The sequence below is a fragment of the Neofelis nebulosa genome, chromosome 9 (assembly GCF_028018385.1).
Source record: "Neofelis nebulosa isolate mNeoNeb1 chromosome 9, mNeoNeb1.pri, whole genome shotgun sequence".
NCBI classification, from domain to species: domain Eukaryota; kingdom Metazoa; phylum Chordata; class Mammalia; order Carnivora; family Felidae; genus Neofelis; species Neofelis nebulosa.
Window position 1 is genome coordinate 140,818,718 of NC_080790.1, and position 22,452 is coordinate 140,841,169.

Consider the following 22,452-nt stretch of genomic DNA (forward strand, 5'->3'; position numbering starts at 1 on the left):
CTGCCTGGAACGCTCTGCTCCTGTCCCCCACGTGGTCCCTGCTCATCCTTCTGCCTTAGGGAGGAGCTGAGTCCTCCTGCCGCGTCTCACTGCCACATGTGCCCAGTGGCAGAGAAAGCCCAGCCCGTCCTGGGCCCTCCACCCTTAGGCAGGTGCCTGCCCCCGGCCGTACCCTGCTGGTACGGGGTTTTCTAAACATTGCCGGTGTTGAAGAGGGCTGTTTTGATTTCCCGTTTATTTCAAAGGCATGTAGGCATGTGGTTAAACACCTCGCCTTTGTACTCGAACGGACAAGGTGGAACCCTCCGGGAGTGGGGCTGGGGTATTCCCTAGGCCTCCACCCTGACTGCACACGTAAGCACGGGTCCATCTGTCTGTCCCTTGCCCCACCATTCAGCCTGCACACAGCTCTGCCTCTCACGGAACGCGTCGGTGCCCACCGAGCTCTCCCCTCATCCCTCCCCAGGTCGTTCCTGGGCTGTTCAGGCTCTGGTGTCGCTGCACGGGGCTTCCTGGTGCGGGGACACAACACCCGGAGGGAGGTACCCGTAGGCGGACCCACTGTATCAAAGGGCACTCGCATTGGCCACGACGTGATGTGAGATCTGGCAGACGGCCCCCAAAAGGGGCTGTGCTGATTCATCAGCAGGGAGGCAGGCCTTCATCCCAGCCCCATCCCTTCATCGGGGCGGGGCCCGATGGCCGGTGGCCCTGAGTTCAGGTGACCACCCGGCGGGAGCAAACTCTCCTCACCCAACAACCAGCCTTTGGGGCCTGCAAAACCAACACGCCTGTCCACCCGACAGGTAACGAGGACACCCATGCCGGTGTCCAGTCACTCTCTGGTCACCTTCCCAGCTCAGCTCTGAGTTTGTCCCCAGTCAGTGGCCTCCGTCCGGAAACCCCTCTTCCGCTTTCTGTGGAGTTGCTTCACCCCCGACAAAACCCGCCCATGTTCTCCAGACGTGCAGGTCCCCCCCCCCCCCCCCGCCGTAGTAACCTCGACGTGCCTCCTGTGATTCACAGCAGTTTAGTTTTGAAACCTCCCCTTTTCACATATTTCACTGGGTCGTTCATTCCATAAACATTAATTGAGCACCTACTACATGGCCTGCTCACGTGGGGTTCTGAGGGCACCAGGCAGTCTCCGCCCTGAGGAGCTGGCGAAGGGACCGGGGAGCACCCACACAGCCTGGAAAGTAGCCCAGCTTATTCCCCGAGCACCTGCCGTGTACCGGCAGCCAGGCACAGGGACAGAGAATGAGCCAGGTGCTGCCCGGTGACCCAGAGCGGGGACAGGGGGGGACAGACAGGTCACCTTGGATTGGAGCTGAGACAGGCAGAAGGGCTGCTGGCCTGGCCTCAGGAAGGCCTCTGGGGCCCGTCCAGAACCGAGGCTCAGGGGACAGCAACTCACCAGCCAGGACTTGGAGCCAAGGTGCAAAGGCGACTGCATACGCCCCCTGCGAGGGCAGCCCTCGGTGGCCAGGCCTGTGTCCACTGCCCTGTGCGGTACTGGTGGACAGCCTGGCAGGGGGAGGCGCATGGTAACAGGCCGAGAGCCAGCCGGTTCTGGGTTCCTGGAGCAGCTGGACCCCCAGCAGTTCGAGAGCTCCACCACGGCCAGCCGGACGACTTGAAGCAGCTGCCGGCACCCTGCAGCCTGTCCTGTCGTCAGCGGGCACCCTTGGCTCTGCCCTTCTGCGTGACCTCCCCGCAGAGCCCGACAGCACCCCTCCCCGTGCCAGTCTGTGCCCGTCAGCTCCCTCCCTGCTTTCCCGGGAGCTGCGTTTTTAGAATCTTGACTCCACTTTGCAGAAGGCGTCTTCTGCCTCCTCTGTCCCCAAAGACGGTGCCAGGTGGTGGCCCGGATGTCTCCCGGGCGTGGGGGGCAGGGTGGGGATGCCCCCTGCTGGTGGCTGCTCTGCAACGCTGTCCCGACTCAGGTGGCACTGACCTTGGCGATGGGATGATGCAGGCGGTGGCAAAGCACTGCGCTGCTGGGTCCGGCAGGGCGCACCTGGGCTGCAGCCGGGGGGTGGCTCTCGGCAGGCTCAGAAAGCAGGAGGGGCCCCCCCTTTTCTCTGCACCTCTTGTAGCATTTGTCACTTGCTGCTTGTGTCACAGTCCCTGGGGCAGGGGCTGCTCAGAGGGAGAACACAGACCCTTGCAGGCTCCCCAAGCCCATCTTCATGACTCGGCGCCCCTCTGTTCACACCCATACCCCTGCTGGGGTGACAAGTGGCAGCAGGGACCGGACAGAGGACAGTGGAGTGGACAGCGGAGAACCGGTCCTGGGGAGAGAGAGGAACAGGGAGACCCCCCCCCCCACATCGTCCCATGGGATGTCACTTCACAAAACACAAGGCGAAAGACGAAAGTACTGAGAATATCAAGATGTTGGCCACAGAGCTTGAAAAACCCCAAGCTCCGGCCTGTCTGAGCTGGATGCAATGCCCCGAGGGCGGCCCTGGGTCACGGGGCGTCAGGGTGCCACGAAGACCGTGCACCAGGGGTTCACAAAGAGGGAGGACCACAAAAGCCAGTGGCCAGAGAATGGGGGGCAGGGGCTGAGCCAGGTTCCCCGGGGAGGGTGGGCAGGTGGGGCAGAAATGAGACGGCGGGGCCCACCCTGGGCAGGGGCCTGGGGTCTGGCCAGGCTCCCGCAGGGCACAGGGAGGCAGGCGTCTGGCCCCTGGGTGGGTCCTGGGACCATGGAGGAGAATCATGCTGGACCCTCAGCCCTTGCAAGCAAGGTGAGCGTGGGGGCCTGGAGCAGGGTGCACGGCATCACGCCCTTCCGGAAGATTCCCTCCAGTCCCTGTGGTTTACAAGTGGGCACCTCACATGACCCCTCTGGAGCCTGCGAGCCCCAGCCCAGGACGGGGCCTGTGCCTGGAGATGAGACGCCCCCCCTTCTCCCACCAGTGAGAAGCCAAACACACAGGGGCTGTCGGCCACGTTGGCCTGGAAGTAACACGACCCAGAGGGCAGCAGAGGATAAGCCGGAAACGGTCCATCTCTGTGCTTTGGTCACAGGAACCAGTATGTTTCATTTTCGCTAAAGCTCTGTGTTTCTGTCACCTGTGGCTGCGAGTCCCGGCCACGGCGATGATGCTTGGCGTGCAAACCCAGGCCCAGACCTCAGACGCACAGAGGAGGGTGTCTGCGGAGCCTGGGCGCCCATCATACCCCTAACGCTGCTCAGCTGGCACCTGTTGGCTGGCTCTAGGGTCCCCATGACCCGCCCCACACAAGCCCGGCACCTTCCTGTGCTTCCTCCAGTCCCCACCACAACCAACCACAGGCACGACCCCCACCCCCACCCCCCGCCACGCTGTTGCCTCTGCCTGTGATTCCCTTCCCCGTCTCCGACAGGCACACTCAGCCCCTCCTTCCCGCCCCTGCCAAGCCTCCCCTGGGCTCCCGAGTGGTCTGTCCCTCCCTTCTTCAGCTCCCCTGAACCTCATGCTCACTCTGGGGGAACGTGGGGCCCAGCCAAGCCATCACTTGTCTGCAGGGCCCCTGCTTGAGACCCCATATGTGAGACCTCTGCTCCAAACAATGGAGTTTGAAAATCCAAAGTGAGGGAGAGAGAGAGAGCGTGCGGTTTTGAGCCCCTATAATCCACTCGGCCCTCTGCCTGCACGCTGTTGGGAAATTTGAGACCCGTTTACCGGTGCGGCCTGTCCACTCTGCTTTCTCTAGGGCTGTCTACCAGAGGTGGGTGAGCTCCCTGATCCAGCCCTTCCTGAAGCTGAGCCAACAATTCCCTGGGTCCCTCGGCTGGGATCTGGCCCCAGATGTGGGACCCTCTCAAGGTTCCAGACGATGCCTAGACAGTGGCGCAGAGCAGAGCAGGCCCATGGACGCCTGGCCAGTGGACATCCCCGGGCTTGCGGGGCAGTAGGGTGACAGGCTGCTGCTCACCTCTCCCCTTCCTCTTCAGGCCTTGCCCCTGCCTTTGGCCCTTCAGGCCATCCCCCATACTCCTGGCTCAGCTTCCAGGGCCACCCAGGCTTGGGGAAGGGGCAGGAGGGAGCCGGGCTCAGCTGTACGGAACTGTCTTCACAGAGAAGCCGGTTGTCCCGCCCAGGCCTGGGCCCACGCGTGCCAGGAAATAATCTGATTAAATGAGCCCGAGGTGATTCGGGCCGGGCCACCACGGGCAGCCCTGAGGCTGTGAGTCCCGTGGGCTGAGGTTGAGGTCCTGCGTGTTCAGCCTCAGCAGGTGGGGAGAGGAGGGTGAGGCCCACTGTCTGGTGCTCGCCTTTCCCACGCGCCCCCTGCTGGCCTCTGGCGGCTCTGCCCGCAGCTCCCCTCAGCCCCGCGCCCACTGCCCTGCCGCCTCTGCCCCCACGTGCCCTGCCGCCTCCAGCCCCACGCCCATGTGCCCTCAGCCCTGCACCCACGTGCCCTGCCACCCCTGCCCGCGGGCTCCAAGGCCCCCAGCGGGCTGCCCAGGCGATGACTCCTCAGGAGCACACCCAGGATCGGTGGCTTGCCCACTCCCTCCCTGTGCTCCCCGCAGGCCCCCCCCCCAAAGCACTGACACCCCAGGGTGCGCTCCAGAGACCTCAAGGTAAGATGCAGGGGTGAAGAGGGTGGGGTGACACAGGAGCATCCTCTGTGAGAATGACCCAAAAGGAGCCCCTCCCCCTACCCCCCTCTTCTGCCTCCCCAGGCCTCTGTGGGACGGTTCTGGGCTCTGCGGACCCCACAGAGAACCACAGCGGGTGTGGCTCACGCCCTCCCACGCTGGCTGCCTCGGCTCCGTGAGCGTCGGTCATGCTCAGGCTGTGCTGACGGCCACGAGGCCGTGGGTCCCTTCCGCTGGCGTCAGCTGCCGGGACGGGGTCCCCCATCACCGTCGGCAAGGGCCCGGCTGTAGCACCGGGTCAGGGCGGGGTCTCAGGCGGACGGCGGTGTGGACGCCGCAGGGGCGAGTGTGTGCGGGGCTCCGGCACGGGGCTCTGCTGCCACCTTGCACGCCTGTTCTTGCCCCCTCAGAGGCCACAGCCTCCCTGGGCCTCCAGTGTGCTTGTCAGGGGCACTGTGCTCTCATCTGGAGGCCTCGCTCTGTGGTCGCAGGTGGGGGAGCTCCCGGGCCAGCCAGGCCTCTGGCCCCTGCGTGGGGGGCTCACGGAGCCCTTTTCTCAGCGAGGAGACGGGAGGCGAGAGAGGGCCCTCTGCCCCGTCTCACAGGGGGGTGGTGGGTCGCCTCCAGGCCTCGTTGGGCTGAGAGCCGGGGGCTCAGCTTCCTCCCCTACCTCCTTTGCGCCGACTTGGGCCGGCCTCGGAAGCCTCAGTCCAGGGGGATGTGTCCAGTCAGTCCACACGTCCGCCCAGGGGGCCTGGCCCCCATCTTCTCAAAGGGAAGCCAGCGCTGGCGTGAACAGCATGTCGCAGGCCTTCCACGCGAGAACCTTCTCAGGTAGCTTTTTGGCTTGGAGGAGGTGGGCACTGGGGGGGGGGGGCGGGGTGATGCTGAGCTGGCCCCTCTCTCTCATGTTCTCTTTTCCTACCTTGACCGGCCAGCCCTTCACAGGTGGGGAGGAGGCCTTGGTTCAGGGACCTTCCCCTCAAATCCAGCTGGCTCTGAATCATCCAGGCAGAGCAGGGTCCCGTCTGGCTCCAGGAGAAAATTGCGTAGATCATCTTCAGACCCCCATCTGTAAATGATTGGGCTGATGAGGGGCACTCCCCCCCCCCATCCGGCATCATCTTACCTGGGGAGACTTCACTGTAAAGGCACGGCGTCCCCGTGGTCAAGGTGAGCCCTCCAAGGCATTGACAGACATTTGTTCCTGATTAAAAACTGGCAGAGAAGAAAGCAGGCAGAGGGGAGAGCGGGCAGAGGGGAGAGCAGGCAGAGGAGGGGAGAGGGGGCAGAGAGGAGAGTGGGCAGAGGGGAGAGCAGGAGAGGAGGGGAGAGGGGGCAGAGAGGAGAGCAGGCAGAGGAGGGGAGAGAGGGCAGAGAGGAGAGTGGGCAGAGGGGAGAGCAGGAGAGGAGGGGAGAGGGGGCGAAGGAGGGGAGAGAGGGCAGAGGGGAGAATGGGCAGAGGGGAGAGCGGGCAGAGGAGGGGAGAGAGGGCAGAGGGGAGAGCAGGCAGAGGAGGGGAAAGAGGGCAGAGGGGAGGGGGGCAGAGGGGAGAGCAGGAGAGGAGGGGAGAGGGGGCGAAGGAGGGGAGAGAGGGCAGAGGGGAGAATGGGCAGAGGGGAGAGCGGGCAGAGGAGGGGAGAGAGGGCAGAGGGGAGAGCAGGCAGAGGAGGGGAAAGAGGGCAGAGGGGAGGGGGGCAGAGGAGGGGAGGGAGGGCAGAGGAGGGGAGAGGGATCAGAGGGGAGAGGGGGCAGAGGAGGGGAGAGCGGGCAGAGAGCAGGTAAGTGGAGCTTGGCTGGGAGTCAGCAGCCGGGTGGTAAGAGCACCGCTTTTGTCTCAGTGCAAGACACCCGTGGGTGTTTTTTTTCCTTCTTTTGAAATAATCCTAGATTCACAGAGAGTTTCAGCGACACGTGCAGGGGTGCAGTGCAGCCCCCCACCGTGGTCACATCTTGCGTGGCTGCAGGGCGAGGTCAGATCCAGAAGCTGGCCCTGGTCTGGCCACAGAGCTGGTTCAGACAGTGACTTATTTTCTTTATATCTCCAGTGTTCTCGGTATTTCCAGAAGGAGCATGTGCTAGCCATTTTTACCTCCCCAGTTCCCTGTATTTACTTATACAAACAACACGGATAATCCTTTGTGTCGACAGTTCCAGGCGTGGCTGTAGATGAGCAGGGCAGTGGGCGCGGGGCCTCCCGCAGACGCCCCTCGGCTCAGGCAGCGAACCCCAGCCGCCCAGGGAGACGCCTCCTTCCCCCCACCTCCTGATCCGCGAAACTCTGTGGGACACTGCTTCTCCAGAGCCAGCCCCACAGCAGTAGGGCCAGAGGGAACAGACGACACAGGTGCCCCCAGGGCCACCTGGGAGGGTCGTCCGAGCCTGTCCGGGCCCCAGGTCCAGAGCATCCACAGCAAACCTGGGCGCTGCAGGTTTCTCTCTGGAGGGAAAAGCAGGCTGGAGACTTGGTACCCACCTCCCTGTCCATCTGACGGTGGGGTTGGAGCAGGGACAGAGGGTCCGCCCCCGAGGGAACCCCCCAAAAGCCCCTTTTGGGGTTTGCTGAAATGGCCAAAGCTAACAGTGTTTCTGCATCCCAGGCACGGGATCACGGAGGGGTCGAGGGCCCAGATATCCGGAGACCAACACGTTGGGAAGTCCCATCTGGGGTCCAGCCCCCACGGCCTCCTCCTGCAGGAGGCCACCCCCTACAGCCCCTGAGCTACACCCCTCCCCCGCCTGTGTCCGTGCTGCACCCCCCTCCACAGGCTACTCTGGCCTCGGGAGCCGGACGGGGCAGAGAAGGGGGTGCAGTGCCGTGCTGATTGCCGCCTGGTTTCGGCCACTCGCCGTGCGGGGATTTCCCGCGGGACACTGGGTGGCTTTGGGCCTCTGACGGGAGGAGGGTTCTGGGACGCGCTGGGACCCCGGCAGCTGAGAGCTGGTGTAGCCAGGACAGCGACGAGTCTCCTCCAGGACGAGGCGGCAGCCGCCGGCCCCCTGGACGCGAGGCACAGGTGCAGGCTGACCTACGGCAGCAGGCGCCCCCGGCTGTGGCCCGGGCTCAGGCAGCTCCGCGTGGAAGGTGAGCGAGCGTGCCGGGGCAGGTGCCCGGCCCCATGTCGTCTCGCTCGGGTCAGACCCCACACCCCTCCACCTCCGCGCCTCCTCCCGGTGCTTCTTTGTGCCCCTCGCTGTGGCGCGGCCCACCCTGCCGGCGGCCCTGGGGGTGTTTTTGCGGCCAGGCCTGGGACAGGTTAGCCTCTCCTGACCGCGCCCTGCCCCACTGTCAGCAATGACCCTGACTAGCCTGCTTCCTCACTTTATTCTTTACGTGCTCGCTGCGAGCAGCCCGGCGCGGACGCCAGATGGGAGCCGCCGGGAGAAGCGTGTCAGGGACGAGCCAGGGTTCGGGCCGAGCAGGCCCCGAGACAGGTTTGCTCCAGGAAGCAGGGAGTCAGGTTGGGCCCCCGGGGCCGCGGCCCCCACACCCCATCCAGCCTTCCTGTCTGTCCTCTCCGCATTGGACCCTGTGTGCCCTTTGATCCTGCTCTGCCCATCCGGCGTCCCTGGGTTCAGCCCTCGTCCCGTGTTCCCTAACTGTTGGGGTTGGGGGTGCTGGGTGGGGCCCCTGGGCTTGAGCTGGTTGGTGGAGCCTGTGTGGCCACGACAGGTCTGAGGGAGGCCCATCCGGGGAAGGTCCTGAGGGGCCAGCGGCTTTGACCTAGAATGTGTGGTGGGAGTGCAGTTTGGAAACCTGGGCCCCCAGCCGACACTGGGGGCTCCCGGCACGTACCCGGCAAGAGGACGAGCCGCAGCCAGGCCCGGGGACGTGGGCTGGTTCTGACGCAGAGTGGGGGGCACCAGGGAAGGCGATGGGATGGTGGGTGTGGTCTCCTAAGCAGCAACTCTGACGCAGCAGGTACAGGTAGCTGGAACTGTGACCCCTCCCCAAATGTCTGGGTCACAGTGGCCTGGGGAGCGCTAATTCCAATGGGAAAACCGAGCCCACACTGTGTGACTTCACCCTTCAGCTTAGTGCCACCTGGACACTGACGCTGAGGGAGGCGATAGAGGCGACTCAGGCCAGCCCCTTCCCCAGAACCTCGGGAAGGACACACGCCCAACTGTCCCCGAACTTCACGGCTTAAGGACTAGAGATGCACGCTGACCTACTGAGGCCCTCGGGCTCTGGGGGGCTGGGCGCGGGGCGGAGCTGGGGGTGGGGCGGGGCGATGGGCTGGGCTCGGGGCGGGGCTCGGGGCTGGGCCACAGGGCGGACGACGGGCTGGGCTCGGGGCGGGGCTCGGGGCTGGGCCACAGGGCGGACGACGGGCTGGGCTCGGGGCGGGGCTCGGGGCTGGGCCACAGGGCGGACGACGGGCTGGGCTCGGGGCGGGGCTCGGGGCTGGGCCACAGGGCGGACGACGGGCTGGGCTCGGGGCGGGGCACGGGGCTGGGGGCGGGGCTGGCGATGGGCTGAAAGCGGGGATGTCTGGCGCCCCCTTCAGCTCCAGGGCTGAGAGCACAACTTCCAGGGCCCAGCCCTTCACTAGGCATCCCTGTCCCAGGGAGCCCGGCGTCATCCCAGTGACAGGGGGCCATCCTCCCCTCTAGGGGGCACTAAGTGCATAGCTCAAAGCACCTGGAACCTTCTGCCTTCAGAGGCCGTCACTGGCATCTGGCCCAGGAGCTCAGAGCTGACCCACAGCATTGCCTCCCCCTTCTCCCCACCTCACCCCACCCCTGTGGAGTGGGGCAAGGCCTCTACTGCTGAGCCCCATGACACACCCCTGCTGCAGAGAGCGCGTGATGCTGGATGCCACGCTGGCCCCTTCCAGAAAGCAGTGGGCCCCCTGGCCACTCCCCCACCTGGGGCATCCTGGGGTCAGGACTGTGCCTGCCCTTATTGCCTGGCTGTTTGAGGCAAAAGCCACTTGCTGTCCCTAGGCAGGGCCCTGGGGTCAGGAGCCTGGAGGCAGGTTAGCTGGGCACATTCCAGGACCGGCTTCCTCGGGCCCGCGTGCCTGCTGCAGAACTGGTCAGGGCTGGTGTTTGCTCTATGGGGCCCGAGGACAGAGCCAAGTGCCAGTGCTGTGGCCCTGAGCGAAGCTGCTGGGTGGCCGGCCGCAGTCCCACACGGGCCCACTGTGGACCCCTCTCTCTGTGCGGCTCCATTGTGGACCAGGACACCAGCTGTGCCCTGTCCTGGGGAGGCCGGGACCACACAGATGGGCAGATCCTGGGCCAGCTGCGCCCCCTTGCAGAGGAGGAGGAGGAGGAGGAGGAGGAGGAGGAGGAGGAGGAGGAGGAGGGGGCCAGGGCAGCCCCAGCCACAGGGCCGGCCTTCCCCGGGATGGGCTCTGAGGAGCTGAGGCTGGCCTCCTTCTACGACTGGCCGCTGAGTGCTGTGGTGCGGCCAGAGCCGCTGGCTGCCGCAGGCTTCTTCCACACTGGTGAGCCCTGGGGGCCCTTCTGGACTTCTAGGAGACTTCTAGGGTCTCCGGGGAGCTCCTCCCCCACAGCAGGGGGGTCTGTGCCTGATAAAGCCGAGGGGGGGCACCTGTCCCCAGCCTCCGAGTCTCTCCTGGCCGAGAGAGGCCAGAGTCTCTCTCTCTGAGAGACTCTGACGAGTGCAGGGGTTGGGGGGGGAGGGGGACAGGAGGTGTGTGGGTCTTCCGTGGGGCCCCTGAGACCCAGGGACGGGCTGTCAGGTCTGCTGTGCCCGTAGCAGCTCCTGGTCTGCAGTCTCTGCTGATTGTGGGGGGTGAGGCGGAGGCAACATCCCCACATGGATGCCTGAGCCTGCCAGTCACCCCTTTTCCCCGTCACTGGGAATCTGTCCTGGGGAGGTGGCACTTGGGGCAGAGGTGACAGAGGAACTGCTGTCACCTGAGGCTGCAAGGTCACAGAATACTCAGGGCTCCAGGTCTAACTGTCCACCTGCCTTGCTGTGAACAAACGCCTGCCCCATCCCCCATTTCGCCCCTGAGAAAGTGGGGTGCATGTGAAATCCAGGGGGAATGCAAGGCAAGTGGGGTGGCAGAGAGCAGGGGGGGCCCCGCGGGGGCTCAGGGGTGACCCCAGAGAGCCCCTGCCACGTGAGGAAAGACCACCTGGGAGCCCCCGCGACCCCAGCCCCGGAGGACACACCTGGCCTAGCGGGTGGGTGAGGGGGCTCCTGGCGGCACCGAGGGGCCGGGTGTGGGCAGGGCCAGCATCCGTGCTCCACCCAGGGCGGCAAGACCAAGTGAGGTGCTTCTTCTGCCGCGGGGGTCTGCAGAGCTGGGAGCAAGGGGATGACCCCTGGACAGAGCATGCCAAGTGGTTCCCCAGGTAAGGACCCTGCAGGCCGCTCCTGGGGCGGGGCATGGGCCGGCTTTGCCTCCCCAGTCCTGGGGGGGGGGGGTGAAATCCGGGAATGGGGGGCCTTCTGGGGGCGGCCTTCCCAGCAAGTGCCTGACACTCAGTGAGCCCCGACCGCCCTGTGCAGGCCTGTGTGGGGTGCGCGGTGGCAGGCGGGGCTGGAGAGGTTGGTTCTCTGACAGCCGGGCCTGCCGCCCTGAGGCCTCTCAAGCTGCTTCCCCCAGGTGTGGGTTCCTGCTCCAGACAAAAGGAAGGGACTTTGTCTGCAGCGTCCAGGAGTCTTGTTACCACCCGCTGGGCTCCTGGGTGAGTCCTGCTCCCCTCAGGGCCGTGGCGGGACGGTCGGTGAGGGTCCCTCCCCACCCCTGCCCCTGCATCTACTCAGGGCACAGATGTCCTCTGGCTCCTTTCAGGACCAATCGGAAGAACCCGCAGACTCAGCCACCACCACCCCTTCAGGTGAGCCGTGAAGTGTGACCCGTGCTCTGCTCCCCGGGCACCTGCAGCCCGCACCGTGGCTCGGGCCATTGGGTGTCCCCGTGCTGGAGAGCAGGCCAGGCGTGCTCAGCCAGGTGTGAGGGAGCAGTGCTGGGCCCGCGTTGGGGGTAGGGGGCTGTGTGCAGGCGTTCTGTGTGTCTGGTGCCCAAGGGAGGCCACAGCAGGCTGCCGTGGGCGAGGCCAATCCCAGCGCTGGCGGCAGGGGTGGGAGGAGGAGAGGCTGTGCACCGGACGGCCCCACCTTAGCAGCGGTCACGAGCATGGAGGAGCGGGGCTGTCCTGTCCCTACCCACGCCCAGGACCTGGCAGGACAGGGGTCCGAGAGGCTCCGGGGCTCAGATCCTGGCCCTCCTCCCTAGCCCTGTAGCAAGGGACTTCTGCTCTCTGGGCCTCGTTGCCCCGAGCTCTGAATTTGGAACTGAGCCTGGTCTCTGTGACGCTCTGGGAGCAGCACCTGACACCTGCTGGGGCTCTGTCTGCAGTGGCTTTGGTGATGACGTTTCCTGTGTTTTCTGTGTGGTGGCGCCTCTGGACAAACGTGCTGGGAACAGCCCTCCCATGACGGCCACAGAGGCCCCTGTGTTCAGGCGGCCACCAGGGACTGGCCACAGTGGCAAGTGGGCTGCTCCCCCCCCCCCCCCCCGCTCCCTGGGTCCAGTGCCCCTCCCCCTGCCTTGCAGATGCCAGGGGCAGGCAGGAGTGGCCTGCATGGAGCCGGTGCCCGGCAGTGCAGGCTGCCCTCTGCATGGGCTTCGGGCAGAACCAGGTACGGCGGCTGGTGCAGCGGAAGTACCTCTGGGCGGTGCCGGCCAGCGTATCCGCGTCCCAGCTGGTGGCCGACCTGCTCCAGGAAGATGACGGGGGCCAGGCTGCGGAGGCCAGAGGTGCGTGCCCGCCCCTGCCCCATGCTCTCCCCTGGCATCCAGTTCCCACTGCCCGGGGGCCGGAGGGCCCGTCCTGGTGGCACGGGCTCTGGGAGGGATCGGGCAGCATGGGCTCCGCCAGAGCCAGACCTCGCCTGTGGGGCCCCCTGGGTGGGGTCTCACTTCCCCTGGGGGCTTCTAGTCTGTCCCACACCACCCACAGCTCCTGTCCACGTGGGTCCTGAGCTGCCCACGCCCAGAAGGGAGGCCCAGTCAGAAGGTGCCACAGAGCCAGGTGAGGGTGGGACCCCCACCCCCCCACCCGCGCCGGGGACAGGACCGGCTCCCCTGCACCCTGCCGGGGGAGGGTGCTCCTGGCCTGGCCCGCATACAGAAGGTGGAGGTCTTGGGGGGTGGGTGGATGTGGAGGAGCCAGGCGGAGCCCAGGCCCGGAGGGTGCGGCTGGTCCCCCCAGGAGCCCAGGACGCCCAGGAGCAGCTGCGGCGTCTGCAGGAGGAACGGACCTGCAAGGTCTGCCTGGACCACCCCGTGCGCACCGTCCTCGTGCCCTGCGGCCACCTGGTCTGCGCGCACTGCGCTCCCGTGCTGCGGCTCTGCCCCCTCTGCAGGGCCCCCATCCGCAGCTGTGTGCGCATCTTTCTGCCCTAGGCCAGGTGGGTGGCCCCAGAGCGGGTCTCGCCTGGCCCCGGCGGGCGCCTCCCCGCGTGGGCCTCAGGGGTGTCAGCACGTGCCGGGGCAGTGACCCCAGCACACCCTGTCTGCCGCCATCTGCCCCCCGGGGCGCCTCTGACCTCCGGGGTGGCCAGCACTGCAGGGGGTGGGAGGCAGCCTCCCGACCTCTCCTGCCTCCCTGGCCTGGCCGGGCGCTGCTCACCAACCTGTTGCCTTCCCTTGACGCTCAGATGCTGGCTCTAGGTCCTTCTCAACACGCACCCTGGGCAGCCCCTGCCGCTCTACTTGGGCACATTAGACCGTGCTGGCTGGCTGGCTGGGCCATCTCTGCCTTGATTTTGCTAGCGATCAGGGGATAATGCGTCCTGTCCAGCCGCGTGTGTGGGCTGAGCCAGGCCGAGGGGAGGATGGCCGTGGAGGTGTGTTGTCGTGAGAAAGGGACTGGGCAGAGACCTTACCCTGGGAGCCGAGGCCGGGAGGGAGTGCGAGATGGGGGAGGGAGGGAAGCCTCAGCCTTTGATTATCACGGGGGGCCTCCTCCTGGCTGTCCCCACCATGTGCCCGGCCATGTCTCCAAGCATCTTCTGGGGGGTCGAGAGGCAGGGGAGGGAACTCCCCACAGCTGAGGCCCCTGGCCACTGGACCAGCCACCTGAGAGCAGCCCATCCATCTCTCCTTCTCTCCCAGGTGCTCCAGAGGCTGGCTGCCTCTCGTGTCCCGTGGGGGGCTGCTGAGGACGACTGAGCCGGCGTCCAGAACTGGCCAGCCAGAGTCCCCACTGGCAGCCCAGGGAGGAATGGGGCCGCAGACGGCTTGGCAAGGGGAGGGGGCGTGAAGGTGGTTTGACCGATGCTCAGGCGCTTTTGCAGATTTACAGTAAAGTGGCGGGTTTTCCCTGGACGGCACTCCGCAGCCTCTGTTCCAGCCAGCCCCCTCCTCACCAGCAGGGCAGCGCGGCCGCCCTCTCCCCGAATGCTGCCTCGCCTCCGACCCCCTTCTCTCTCCTCTTCCTTGATCTCGTGTCGCAGCGTTGTAACGGGACTTCCAAGGGCATCTAGCCTGAGGCCACTTCTGAGCCTGAGCTTAAAATTCTGCTCCAGACCCCTGCCTCTCAGGAAAGGGGGTCTACAGGTGGCGCTCTTTTCTGCTCCCTATTCGGTGACACCTTAGGGATGCTGTAGGACCAGGATTTAATCCCTTCTGTGAATAGGGTCCCTGGCTAATGACAAGGAAGCGCCTCGCTCTGTGGCGGAAGGGGCCTGTGGTCCTGGTCAAGCCAGGCCGCCCACCCCCAGGGTCCGTCGGCAGGGCACCTGGGGCGGGGTTTTGCCTGGGCGACCGCTCACAGCATCGTGTGTGGTGTTTAATCAGGAACCCCCGCTCAGGGCGGTGGGGGTGTCACTGTGGGTTTACGTGGACCTCGAGGTGGGGTCACACCTTCCTGTCTCAAAGTCCTTGTGGTGGCCCCCCCAGCAGCGGTGCGGGCAGCCTCCGGGGGTCCAGCGCTGCCGTCCCAGGCGCACGAGGGAGGGCCGTCCCAGGCTGGCTGCGGGGGATGGAGGTCCCAGCGATGCTGCAGTCTTTTGTGTCTTTTCCTTGATTTTTTTAGAAAAAGAAGACGATAAGCTCTCTTGAGGCCGCGGCCAGCCTCAGCTGGGCACTGGCCCTGCTGTCCTGGCTGGTGTCCGATCACCTGGCCCCCGGGGGCAGGGAGGCTGGTGTCTCCTCCAGTCTTCGGTGGGCACTGAGGCTGGAGGTCACACGCAGGAGGGACTGGTGCTTCCTCACTCACGCAGGCCCGTGGGGGCAGGGTGGGGGTGGGCAGAAGTCAGGGGGCCCCTGAGGAGCCGCCCTTGGCACCAGGGCAAGAAGGCTCTTGCGTGGAAGGCTCCAGATGTCAGAGGGGCCGCCTCCCAGCCCCCGAGGGCTCCCAGGCCTTGGGCAGGGGCTCTGGCCGCCCACACGCCAGCAGAGTTTGGGCCATGCGGCTGGGGGTCGGGTGAGGGTGTGCCCAGGGTCTGGTGGCCAGAGGAAGATCCCCAGAGCCCGGTCCAGCCTGAGCTGCGTGTGCTCCGGGTGGTCGGCCGCCCTCCGCCCGGGCTCAGGGGCCTGAACAGGGCTCCCCTGTCATGGGAATGGGACGCTCAGCTCACTACCCCTGGTGGCCCTCGGCTGAGATGAGCCTTCACCTATCGGGTAGGAAGGCTGTGGCTGCCCAGAGGGCTGGGTCCCCAGGGGGTGGTCACAGGCGTAGCGTGAAGGGCAGAACTGTCTCTGAGGGCCTGGGCGTGACAGAGGACGAGCATCTCTATGGAGAAGGACCGCCAGCCGCCTCTCCTGACCCCAGATTTCAGGGTTATGCATGGGACCCAGCAAAGGCTGCTTGAGAGGAGGTGGGCCAGCGGCCCAGGTGCCCCCACGCTGAGCCCGCAGTGTTCAGGGCCCCGGATAGATAAGAAACCAACACCCCAAATGTCCTGCCACGGTGAGACCCTGAGAGAAGTGTCACAGCACCCTCCTGGGAGGAGGCCTCTCCATGCCCCCTCGACCCCCTGGCACAGAACCATCCAGACCCACCTCCTAGACCCTGCTGGGCACTGAGCTCCAGAGCTCCAGGGAGTGTGGGCCAAGCCCCTAGCTGACCTTGACAAGTCAGGGATAGGTGGGGGAATGGATGGATAGACGGATGGACAGACAGATGCCTGGTGAAGTTTCCTCAGGAAGAGAAGCCTCATGGCTGTGCTAACCCAGCCGGCTAGGCCCAGCCAGGGGCAGGCTTTGATGGCCACACTTACAAGGACGCCTGCTTGCACAAGAGGTTAGAAGGCTTTTCACTGACATGGTAGAGAAGAAATGGGTCAAATCCACCAATGAAATCAACTGTAAGAAATCAAGACCCAAATAAAACAAGCCCCAAACAATGGAAAAGATGACAGAATGGAGAACATGCCCAACCACAGGCACTCATGTGGGGAGGGCAGGGGTGAGACTGAGGGGCTGCAGGGGGGAGGGTGGGGGCAGGGGCAAGACTGGGGGGCTGTGGGGGGAGGGCGGGGGCAGGGGTGAGACTGAGGGCCTGTGGGGGAGGATGGAGGCAGTGGTGAGGCTGGGGGGCTGTGGGGGGGGAGGATGCGGGCAGGGGTGAGACTGGGAGGCTGTGCGGGGGAGGGCGGGGGCAGGGGTGAGACGGAGGGGCTGTGGGGGAGGATGGGGGCAGTGGTGAGGCTGGGGGGCTGTGGGGGGAGGGCGGGGGCAGGGGTGAGACTGAGGGCCTGTGGGGGAAGATGTAGGCAGTGGTGAGGCTGGGGGGCTGTGGGGGGGGGAGGATGCGGGCAGGGGTGAGACTGGGGGGCTGTGCGGGGGAGGGCGGGGGCAGGGGTGAGACGGAGGGGCTGTGGGGGAGGATGGGGCAGTGGTGAGGCTGGGGGGCTGTGGGAGGAGGGCGGGGCCAGGGGTGAGACTGAGGGGCTGTGCGGGGGAGGGCGGGGGCAGGGGTGAGACTGAGGGGCTGTGGGGGAGGATGGGGGCAGTGGTGAGGCTGGGGGGCTGTGGGGAGGAGAGGGCGGGGCAGGGGTGAGACTGGGGGGCTGTAGGGGGAGGGCAGGCCTGGCACTGTCCCTCCGGAGGATGAACAGTGGGACTCCCCAGGGAAACGTTCCAGTGGACGCTGACCACCTCAGCAGGGGGAGGTGGCCTGGGGTGACCGTGCAGGCCCGGACAGCCTGGATCCTTGGAGCTGTGGGGAGCTCCGTCCTGACCTGCCAGGATCTCTGTCTGAACCAGGGTCCCCACCATGTTCACAAGCATCAGTCACCTGCCCCTTGAGTCTGTGTCTGCACGGCGGGTGGGCGGCCGGGCTCGCTGGCAGAGCTGAGGCATTTCTGACCCCCCCAGGGCTGGTTCTCCTCCTAAAACGTTTGTTTTATTTTTTTTCAACGTTTTTTTTTTTTTTTTTTTTTTTTTTAATTTTTGGGACAGAGAGAGACAGAGCATGAACAGGGGAGGGGCAGAGAGAGAGGGAGACACAGAATCGGAAACAGGCTCCGGGCTCCGAGCCATCAGCCCAGAGCCTGACGCGGGGCTCGAACTCACGGACCGCGAGATCGTGACCTGGCTGAAGTCGGACACTTAACCGACTACGCCACCCAGGCGCCCCTAAAACGTTTGTTTTAATGTAACCGACACACGAAGCCCCTTCTGTTCTCTCTCAGCCCGCGAGCGATGGTCCAGGGGTCACACAGCACGAGAGCTGAGGGATCTGGGGTTGGTCCAGACTCGGCTCCCTGAGCACAGGGTATCATTTGGACACGCGGACCCCCAACTTCACAGCCACCTAACTCCTGGGAACAGAGGCTCTGAATCCCCAGAGAACTGACCCCAGGGAGGGTTCTGCTCACGGGACCCGTGGCCCCCGGGTGTACCCAGTCCCCCCCCCACCCCGGCTTTGTCCCCTGCAGGGTCTTCCCAAGAAACCAGTCAGAGCCAGGGGTGATCAGGGCTCGCAAGTGTGCCTGAGCGTTCAGGTTGCCAATCAGAGGAAGGTCACGGGGGCTCACCTCTGTGAGCAGGAAGCCAAAATGCTGCCCAGATGGGTCCAGCCGGCACTGAAGGCCCGGTGGGGACAGCCACAGCCAGCAGGGCCGGGATGTCAGCTGCAAGGAGGCAGAGGGCCCCTCCCTGTGGGTCTGAGGGTTCAGCCTTCCACCTGCAGCAGCTGTGGGGGCTGTGGGTGGGGGGCAACCCTGCAGCACGGGATCCCCGGGACCTGGGGTTTGGGGGTGAGCTGCCCCTGGTGCCCACAGCCCAGGGCTCCTCCTCCTCTCTTCTCAGGTGCCTGGGCCATCTGCCCCCTCCGCTCAGGCAAGGAACCCTGTGGGCACAGGGGTCCATCTAAGAGGCGAGGTCTCAGGCTTGGCCAACAGCAGGCCAGGAGAACGCAGAGTCACCCCCTCTGTGCCTTCTGCTTCCCTGTCCCTTCCCCACTGCCTGGCGGGTCCAGGCCGGGTCGCTCAGGGGCTCTTGTGGGAGCCTGGCAGCCGCACACCAACAGCTGTCCTCCTCGGTGAAAACGCTGACCACATAGCAGCCACAGACGAACATAGCAGCCCACAAGCTGAAAGACACCAAGAGGTCCGGACCAGGACTCGGGCAAGCTGCAAGGGCATGGGACAGAAGCCACAGCCCCTCCTAGGCCTCAGTTTCCTTGTCTGTAAAGTGAACCAGGAGAGTGGACCCAAGGGACTTCTTTAGCTTTGATGTACTGGGTGGCATCTGACCTCCCCTGTGGGGCTGACTGGGCCCCTGCAGGTGAGGGGTGGGAGGGGTCAGGGCTGGCCAACGGACAGGTGAGTCAGCATAACCAAGTCCCTGCTTTAGCAAGAGGATGAGACGCAGGCAGACAGAAGCGCTCAGAGGCGTGGCCACAGCCCAGATGGAGCCCCAGGAGGAACACTCCAGCCACCGCCAGGCCATCCCAGGGCCTCTTGTCTTAAGCAGCCAACCGCCAGGTTTCTCCTCCTTGTGGAGAGGCGAGGGGGCATCTAGAGGCAGCCCTGGCTGGAGAAGTCGGAGCTGGCCAAGCTGGAAGTTCCCAGGACCCAGCCCAGCGGGCCATCCCGGGCAGAGTGGACGGGGCTGGCCACCGCCACGAGAGCGTCAGGGGCTTGGTTAGGCAGAAGCTCCCCAGCCAGGCTCACTGGAGGTGCCCAGGGGAGAGGGCAGCCTGGCATTCAGTGTCCCAGGGACACCCAGGGACCAGCCTCTGTGGGAGCAAGGGCTCCAGCAGAGACGGTGCAGGGTCCACGCTGCCCACGGCCCGCCTCTCCACACTCTCGTGGCCCGAGCAGCGCTAACCACGGATGAATCACTCCTGAGCGCGTCCGGGAGCTGCGTCCTCTGTGAACAAGAATGAGGGACCAGCCCGGACTCAGCCAGAGCACAGAGTGGCCCCTGAGCAGGACTGCCTGTGCACAACACGACAGCCCCAGGGAGTCCCGCGAAAGGCCCGCAGCCCCGTGTGCTCCCTTGGGAGGGCAGCCCCAACTCATCCGGGGGGCTCTGCAGAGGGAAGCGGTCACCTCTTCCCCAGACACTGGAACCCTGAGAGGCAGCTGAGGATGGTGAGGTCACGCCCCATGGCTTCTGAACCCTGCAGGTCAGACCTGCACCCTCGGGGGCATCACCGATTCCTGGAGCACCTCCCCTAGCAATGGTCTCCACCCCAAGGATGCAGCTCCGAGCAGGAGTCCGAGGCAGTGTGTCGGAGGTGGCCCAGCTCCCCCCACAGACCCGCCCCCACATTCTCCACCCTCCGTGGTGCGGGTGGCGTCCGGGTTCCAACGCCCTCCAGCTTTGGGCGGCCAGTGGGGAGCCCAGCAGGCGATGGGAGGGAGACAGGAGGGCACAGATCCCTCCGTTCCTTCTCTGCAGGGCTGCCTCCCGGGAGCAGGGGGGACTCTGCCTGGGTGTGACTCCTCCCCACACCCCTGCAGGCCAGGGCTACGCACACCGAGGGGGTGGGATACCCCATGTGGTGCCCGGCATGGCGCCCACACTTAGAACGGCCCCTTCACCCATCCCCTGGAATTAACCTAATTAAGTGCACCCTCTCTGCCTTGTGGGACGCTGACCGCTCTGGGGTTTCACAGGGGAGCCCGCTATGGAGAAGCCGCAGCAGATCTTCGGAGAGAGGGTGGTGGGGGGACAGGAACGTGGCCAGCAGCACAGTCTTGGAAACAAGGGGCCTCGGGAAGGAGCGAGCCTCCCCAGCCTTCCTGGGAGTGGCTTGGCCCTCCACCAGCAGGGGTGACACCCGAGGGGTCACTTAAGCTCTGGGTCTTGGTCTCCTCATCCACAGAACAGGCCCAACAGGCCCCCTTGAAGTCGCGAGGGTGCTGTGCCTCTGCTCTGGAAGCCCCCGTCCTTCCAGGGGGCAGGTCGTGGGCCTCGTCTATGCTGACCCAGGCAAGCCTGTCTCCTCCCTATTGAAAGACAAGCTTGAGAAGCCTTCCGACGCCGCAGTGCTGCTGGCCAGCCGCCCTGTGGCCCCGTGCCTGGTGTCCCTCCCTGGGAAGGGGTCCAGGGCCAGGCGCTGACCGCGGTGCTGAAACCATCCCCCCAACACTGCTCTTTGTGCACAGGGTCCCGGGGGAGGCAACCCCACGGCCACACCTCAGCCTTCCCACCTCCCGTCCGTCCTCCCTGAAGCCCCCAGAGGCCCACAGCACTTGCAGACCCTGCCCCGTCCACACTGGGCGCGCAGCCTCCTCTGGCTGTCTCTCTCCCCGCCAGCCAGACTGCAGGGCCAAGCTCAGCGCCTGCCTCTCCGAACTCTCCAAAGCAAACAGCAGAGGGCTGGCTCCTGGAGGCAAAGCTCGTACCAGCTGACTGGTATTCAGAAACTTGCATTTCATTAACGGGATGCCCAGCCCTGCGGGTGAAGGGTAATCACTACCAGGTGTCCCTGTCTCTCCCATCCACACGCAGAATTCTCCTCCAGCACCAGAACCAGCGGAGGCATGTTGGAAACTCCCCCAAGATCTTCATTTGTTCTTCCCCACTTTCCTTTTCATTGCCCTTTTACGCACTCTGTAAATGACTTCAGAAGTGCTGATGAATATCCCTGCCAAGTTCCCCTTTCGAGGAAGGCACCTGGGTTCCCATGTGTTTTCACATAACCGTGGCCCTCATTTGGCAGCAGTGAGCGAGGCACATGGGGACGGGGTCCCCAGCACCAAAGGGAAGGCCGGGTCTGTTTCCTGGCTATGGGGCTGCACCCCAAATGCCCCACAGTCGGATTGTCCGTGGGGCCTATAAAAACTGGGGCAGAGGGAACCCTGGAAGTACGCAGGCCACCTGAACTGCCGTGTTTTCTCATGCCACAGACCACCACGAACGGGCATGGATGCCCCAAGCCATGGATGGCCCTAGATTTGAAATTCACTTCCAGTACCAGCCGCTAGTGCAGAACCTGTGCTACAAACCCAACATCCACCCGGACACCCCCGTGCACACCAGGCAAAGTCAGGAGCCTCCAGATCCGGCCAGTCCCCTCTGGTGACTGCATCAGGTTTTGTCGGCCTTCTGTGACCCACATGGGCCCAGGGAGAGTGGCCTCCTCAGGGCCACCACAGCCTGCACAACACGAAGCTTCAGAAAGGGGCCTGGGTCGGCTGGTCCCCGCGGGGCAGCCCTCTGCCGCAGGGGTCCTCCAGGAGTCAGAGCACATACATGTAACCCTGAGGAATTGCTTAGTCGTTGTGGGCTGAATCACATTCTCAGAGATGTGTGTTCACGTCCTAGCCCCAGTACCTGCGAATATGACCCTGTCTAGAAACGGTCTTTTTAGATCCGATGAAGTTAAGAAGAGGCCACACCAGATTAGGGCAGACCCTAACGTCATCGACTGCCGTGATTTAAGGAAAAGGGGACAGAAACTGGATGCAGAATGCACACAGGGAGAAGGCTGTGTGAAGACAGAGATGTGTCCACCAGCGAGGAACCACAGAGACACCAGTGACGCCGGCAGCTGACAGACCCTCCCTCAGCGCCCCCTGCAGGAACCAACCCTGTTGGACGCTGGCCTCCGGGTCGGAGAGAATAAATATCTGTTGTTTCCAGCTGCCTGTTTTCAGTGCCTTGTTACGGGGACCCTGGGAGACTCCCAGGTGGAAAGCCAGAAATCATTCGGAACTGGCCCACGTGGCCTGGCCACACAGGGGGCAGCGGGGACCCTGTTCAGGGTGGAGCCCGGCACGGGCTTCCCCGACACTGGGCCCTCTCCCTTCTCTGCGCAGGGAAAGCGCCTGTGCACAGCCCCACCGCTGGCCCTGGGAGACACTCGATGACCCCACCTTTCTCCAGGGACCTCCAGGCTGTCTGGACCATCTCTGAGTTCACAGTCTCATCTGACACACGCATCCACGGATAAGGCACCCCCCCGCCTCTGAAAAGACACACTCCCGGAGAGACCTCCAACTGTGAAGCGCCCCAGGGCTCTGCCCCCAGAGAAGTGAGCACAGGAGAAGCCCCAGACCCACTGGGTGTGCACCCCGATGCCGGGCCAGGGTCAGCCCACGGATGGTGGCATCTGGAGAGAGGACATACACCCCAGGGGACGTTCCCGGAGGCTGTGAGCGGGAGGGGCTGGAGCCCACATGGGGGCTTCCCCCCGCACCAGCTGGGTGATGGGGTCATGCTCATGGTCACGGGCTCTGCTGACCAGGCACGTATGTTCACAGCCACCAAGCCCTGAAGGAGGACGTGTTATAATTGTCACCTCCTCCTTCCCTTTGGCCTCCTCCCATCCTTGAATGGGGGGGGGGGGGAGGTTGGGACACGCCCCTCACAGCCTCATCTGGGTCCTAGCTCCTTGCAGCTGGCCGTGTGGCCTCAGGTCAAACTATGGCCCTTCACCTTCCTCTTCTTCAGATG

General features: G+C 64.9%; 1 protein-coding gene across 1 annotated transcript; it reads left to right on the forward strand.

The window, feature by feature from the left end:
• Window positions 1–9,101: 9,101 nt before the first annotated feature.
• BIRC7 (baculoviral IAP repeat containing 7) lies at window positions 9,102–13,920 on the forward strand. Its single transcript, XM_058686372.1, has 8 exons — window positions 9,102–10,056; window positions 10,837–10,936; window positions 11,191–11,272; window positions 11,380–11,425; window positions 12,145–12,348; window positions 12,551–12,622; window positions 12,803–13,001; window positions 13,708–13,920. Exons 1-7 carry the CDS (start codon window positions 9,663–9,665, stop codon window positions 12,994–12,996), a joined length of 1,092 nt encoding a protein of 363 aa, XP_058542355.1. The 5' UTR covers window positions 9,102–9,662; the 3' UTR covers window positions 12,997–13,001; window positions 13,708–13,920.
• The last annotated feature ends 8,532 nt before the right edge of the window (window positions 13,921–22,452 follow it).